General features: G+C 47.3%; 1 protein-coding gene across 1 annotated transcript in view; it reads left to right on the top strand.

Moving 5' to 3' along the window:
* Nucleotides 1-2,338: 2,338 nt before the first annotated feature.
* Nucleotides 2,339-6,000, top strand: part of cacna1eb (calcium channel, voltage-dependent, R type, alpha 1E subunit b) — a gene marked incomplete at both ends in the record, with an annotated part of 74,061 nt that continues 70,399 nt past the window's right edge. The window contains 1 exon segment of the mRNA XM_080484707.1: nucleotides 2,339-2,751. Within this exon segment, the coding sequence (XP_080340833.1) occupies nucleotides 2,339-2,751 (413 nt within the window).

The raw sequence follows: 6,000 nt of genomic DNA, 5'->3' as shown, positions 1-6,000 counted from the left end.
GTCTCCACGTGCCCGTCAAACATTTACCTGTTAATGCGTTTCTGAGGGGGAGGTGTGTGTGTGTGTGTGTGTGTGTGTGTGTGTGTGTGTGTGTGTGTGTGTGTGTGTGTGTGTGTGTGTGTGTGTGTGTTTAACTGTAATAAATCACAGAGGGAACCTGCAGTTACATGTGGACCTTCATCTTCTTCATCATGAAAATCATCACCATCTTCATCTTCATCATAAACTTCAAGACTATCTTCACCACCACAACCTTCATCATTGTCAGCATCATGATCTTCATTGCCATGAACACCTTCATCATCTTCATCATCACCATCAGCCACATCATCTTCATCATGAAAATCATCTTCATGGTTTCATCGCAGTGAAAATCGTCACCATCATCATCATCATCATCATCGTCATGGTAATTTTCACGACCATCATCATTATCTTCGCCACCATAACCTTCATCATCATCGTTTTCATCATCTTAACCTTCATCATCATCACCATCATTGATTCTTCACTGTAATGATCCTCATCACCATCACCATAATCTTCGTCTTCATCATCATCATCATTGTCAGCGTCACACTCTCCATTGGCATGACCGTCTTCATCATCATAATTTTCAGATGATGAAGATGGCATTGATGCCATCTTCATCATCTTCACCAAAATAAACATCATCATCATCATCTTCATCATTGTCAGTATAATGATCTTCATTACCAGCACTGTGACCTTCAGCTTCATCATCTTCGTAACCATCATCATCATCATCATTGCCGTCATGATCTTCATTGGCATGACCGCCTTCATCATCATCATCTTCCTCAGTGTAATGATCTTCATCACTTCCACCAAGATCTTTATCTTCAACGTCATCTTCATTATCTTCGCCACCTTAACCTTCATCATCATCATCATCATAATCATCATCATCATCATCATCATCATCATTGTGAAGGCAGATGTTTCATACAGTTTGGATTGTGTTCGTGTTGTACCAGTTCCACGTAGCTGGTCTGTCCGGGTCCGGGTCCGGGTCCGGGTCCGGGTCCAGACCCCCCCCCCACCCCCCAGGTGTTTCATGCCTCAGATCTTCATCAGTTGGTCTCCCTGCGGTGTGCTCATGTTATTCCTCCTGTGGAGGAGAGCGTGCTGACTCGGGGCCTCCGGCTGCAGCTCGTGTCTGATGATGTGAGCGATCACAAATCTTTTGAAGTAAAAAAAAATGGACGGCGGTCCGCGGTGGGAGCGGCGTTGGAGCCGGGATGAGGCCAGCCGTGTAAATGTGTGCGCTGACCTTGTAGCCTCTGTGTTGGAGGGCAGAGCCGGGCTGAGACCGAGTCCGGCTGTGGAGTGAGTCACCGCCGCCTTGTTCCCTTCAGCTCCTCCACACTCAGTTATCCCCCCCCCCCCCCCTCCCCTCCCCCCCTGCATCCCCCATCTTATACACAGGAAGTGAAGCGGGCTGCGGGAGGAGGACACTTTTACTACTTTCTTTATATTGTGCTCGGTAAACAAAACAGGAGTAAAGAAGTCTTCTCTCTTAATGTCTCATCACTTTTCACTGACTGACGTTCAGTTCAGTCTCATTCCACCCACCTCCACCTCCACCTCCACCTCCACCTCCACCTCCACCTCCACCTCCACCTCCACCTCCAGCAGTGGTGCTGCTGCTTCGCCGGATGTTTTTGTTCCTCCACTGTGAGCATCTTAAAGCCTCCCGGCTCCTCGTTCACAAACAATCAGTCTCCCACATGTTCTCACACACGTCTACATCCGAACAGACTGGAGCCGTTATCTCGGCGATGCAGCTCCGAACACGACGGCGACGAAACGTCTTCACCGGAGAAACATCCTGAAATAGTAACTGATCACAGTGACTGGTTACCAATTCAGGAAGTAGAGTTACTTATTAAAGAAGAGGCTCTATAATCTGGATGATAGAGGAGGAAGATGCTCTATAATCTGGATGGTAGAGGGGGAGATGCTCTACAATCTGGAAGTTAGAGGAGGAAGATGCTTCACAATCTGGATGTTAGAGGAGGAAGATGCTCTATAATCTGGATGTTAGAGGAGGAAGATGCTCTACAATCTGGAAGTTAGAGGAGGAAGATGCTCTACAATCTGGATGTTTGCGTTCCTTGAAGGAAACAGATTTATGAGCTAATGTGTGTTCATATCTTCTGATTTTTATTATTCCTCTTCCCCCTCTCTTCCTCTTCCCCCCCCCCCCCCCTCCTCTTGCCCCTCTCTTCCCCCCCCCCCCCCCCCCCCCCCCCCCCACCCTCCTCTTCCTCCTCTGCAGTATCATGCTGAAGTTTGACCTCTGACCTCAGCAGAGATGTTCACCAGTTCGGATCAGTCCCTGTCCCTGTCCCTAACTCCCACCCTGCGCTCCCCCGGCGGTGGCCGTAGAGTCCAGACCCTGGTCCAGTCGTCCCTGTCCCTGCCGGAGCCGGAGCCCTGGAGGCCTTCTGGTCCGGTCCGGCCCGGTTTGGCCCAGGGGGCTCGCTCCAGCTCCCTGCAGGTTCCTCATGGCGTTCCCGAGTGCCTGGGTCTGCCCCCCCGAGCGGCCAGCTTCGATGTTCCGTGCGGGCAGGGGGAGGACGCCTCGTCGGACCAGGGCTCGGGGTCTCTGAGCCCCCACGGAATGCTGCGGCGCCGGGGGGGCCTGGTGGAGCAGAAGGACATCATCATGGCCCACCAGGCCCACAAGATCCAGAGCACGCCGCAGGCCCGCAGGAAGGAGTGGGAGTGAGTACCATCCAGCCGGGGGGCCTTTTAATGTGAGGGAGGACGAGACATCAAACGACCCCCAACTACCCCCCAATGACCCCAACAACCCCCCAATGGCCCAACTACCCCCCAATGATCCCGACAACCCCCCAATGGCCCAACTACCCCCCAATGATCCCGACAACCCCCCAATGACCCAACAACCCCCCAATGACCCCAATGTCCCTCTAACTAACCCTCAATGAGCCCTAATGACCCCCATATAACCCTCAGCTACCACCAATGACCACCAATGACCCCATGACATCTAGATTACAACTGTTAAAGCCACTGACGGTTTCAGACGGCGGCTTATTTGATTAAGACTTGTGTCCACATCACACTTAGTTCTTTTTAAAAATGAATGACGAAAAATAATCCTGGACCAGCTTCAAACCAGCTTCAAGTCAGCTTCAAACCAGCTTCAAATCAGCTTCAAACCAGCTTCAAGTCAGCTTCAAGTCAGCTTCAAACCAGCTTCAAGTCAGCTTCAAGTCAGCTTCAAACCAGCTTCAAGTTAGCTTCAAACCAGCTTCAAACCAGCTTCAAGTCAGCTTCAAACCAGCTTCAAGTCAGCTTCAAACCAGCTTCAAGTCAATCTTTAACTTGTTTAAAACCAGTTTCAAACCAGCTTCAAACCAGCTTCAAGTTAGCTTCAAACCAGCTTCAAGTCAGCTTCAAACCAGCTTCAAGTCAATCTTTAACTTGTTTAAAACCAGTTTCAAACCAGCTTCAAACCAGCTTCAAGTTAGCTTCAAACCAGCTTCAAGTCAGCTTCAAACCAGTTTCAAACCAGCTTCAAACCAGCTTCAAGTTAGCTTCAAACCAGCTTCAAGTCAGCTTCAAGTTAGCTTCAAACCAGCTTCAAGTCAGCTTCAAACCAGCTTCAAGTCAATCTTTAACTTGTTTAAAACCAGTTTCAAACCAGCTTCAAACCAGCTTCAAGTTAGCTTCAAACCAGCTTCAAGTCAGCTTCAAACCAGCTTCAAACCAGCTTCAAGTCCATCTTTAACCTGTTTCAAACCAGCTTCAAACCAGCTTCAAACCAGCTTCAAACCAGCTTCAAGTTAGCTTCAAACCAGCTTCAAGTCAGCTTCAAACCAGCTTCAGACCAGCTTCAAGTTAGCTTCAAACCAGCTTCAAACCAGCTTCAAGTCAGCTTCAAACCAGCTTCAAGTCAATCTTTAACCTGTTTAAAACCAGTTTCAAACCAGCTTCAAGTCAGCTTCAAGTCCATCTTTAACCTGTTTCAAACCAGCTTCAAACCAGCATCTAACCAGCTTCAAGTTAGCTTCAAACTAGCTTCAAACCAGCTTCAAGTTAGCTTCAATCCAGTTTCAAACCAGCTTCAAGTTAGCTTCAAACCAGCTTCAAGTCAGCTTCAAACCAGCTTCAAACCAGCTTCAATTCAGCTTCAAACCAGCTTCAAGTCAGCTTCAAACCAGCTTCAAGTCAATCTTTAACCTGTTTAAAACCAGTTTCAAACCAGCTTCAAACCAGCTTCAAGTTAGCTTCAAACCAGATTCAAGTCAGCTTCAAGTCCATCTTTAACCTGTTTCAAACCAGCTTCAAACCAGCATCTAACCAGCTTCAAGTTAGCTTCAAACCAGCTTCAAACCAGCTTCAAGTTAGCTTCAAACCAGCTTCAAACCAGCTTCAAGTCCATCTTTAACCTGTTTAAAACCAACTTCAAAAGCACTAAATTAGTATCTAACAATACACATACAGTTGAATATCTTCTTGAATAGACTGGACTGGTAAAATAGTGCCATTATAAACTCTGAATTTAAAATTTAAAGGTATTTGTTTTGTTGTGGCGCAGAGTCTTTGTGATTAAAATGTCCATATGTTCACAAAACCAAACAATTACAACAGAAAATGACTCCAATCTTTAAGTACACAATCCAGTGAAATGTCCAAAAATCTTCTCGTGGAGCTGTTGCATTGTGGGTGTTTTTCCAAACTCCCTCTGACAGCATGGTAGCTCCTTTCATGGCAGCGTCACGAGATCTCAGCCTGGGTCTCAGTGTTGTTGCGTCCAAAACTGAAGAAATTTGTTAAAAATAAAATTTTCCTTTGAGTTGTTTCCAATTCTCTTGGTGCTTTGGCAGATTGGAGCCTCTTGTGTGTCGCTTCTTTGTCCAGGGGCCTTATGTTTGACATCACAGATCTAATCTCTCTAAATGTTGCTTCTACTGATCCATCTGAGCCTTCATGAGGTCCAGGGTTCATTCTTACACACCCGCATGTATTGTTTTAAAAAGCTTCACTAAATAATGAATTTTTAATCCTGCTGGAGCTTAAAAAAGTGCCGAGTACAGCTTGAATTGATGATTTACACTTCTTGTTTCCCATTGTGTTGTGTCCTCCTCCTCCTCCTCCTCCTCCTCCTCCTCCTCCTCCTCCTCCTCCTCCTCCTCCTCCTCCTCTGTTACCCAGCGGAGTGATGGTCAGTCATGCTGAAGTGCTCCAGTGATTAGCCACTACAGCAGATTAAGTGTCACACTCGTTCTGGTTGTTGTTGCTCAGAAACAAAGTGCCTTTTTTTTTTTTTTCAGAAAGTGCTCCATCGCAGCATCACATATGCAGGAGCCATTGTTTGGACTATTGTTCCAGCAATGAATCACTCCACCAGCTGGCAGCTCCTCCGTCAGTTTACTGTAATCAGACGCTCCATCGCGGGGCTCGTCTCCTGATCCCCGCAGCCACATTGCTCTCATTATCTGCTTCCCTCCTCTTCACCGTGGAGTGGCTCTCCATCAGCCTCACCTCCAACCTGCCAGCCAGCCCACGCTACCTTCCTCTTCCTCTTCCTCTTCCTCTTCCTCTACCCGCTGCACGTCCTCTCCAGATCTGTGCTGCTGCGCTCTGACGCTTCGCCTTCCTCTAGATACTTGAACCTCAGTCCAAAGGAGAAGCTAATGCTAATGCTAATGCTAAGTCTGACCCTCAGGCTGCTGCTAAAGAGACAACTGGTGCTGAGCCGGGGGCGATACTGATCCTGAAACTAAACTGATGTGAATTCTAAAGCTAAAGTTTTACTTTAGCAGAATCAATACCGGTCTAGAAACCACGGTTTAGGGTTAGTTCACAACCAGTCCAAAACTAGTCCAAATACCAGTTTCAAAACCAGTTCAAAACTAGTCCAAAACCAGTCAAAACTCCAATCCAAAAAGCCCAGTCCAAAATCAGTCCAAAACTAGTCCAAAACCAAGTCTAACCCAGTCT

The sequence above is a fragment of the Lipophrys pholis genome, assembly GCF_963383615.2.
Source record: "Lipophrys pholis genome assembly, chromosome: 1".
NCBI classification, from domain to species: Eukaryota; Metazoa; Chordata; class Actinopteri; order Blenniiformes; family Blenniidae; genus Lipophrys; species Lipophrys pholis.
This window is presented reverse-complemented; position numbering and strand designations above follow the sequence as displayed.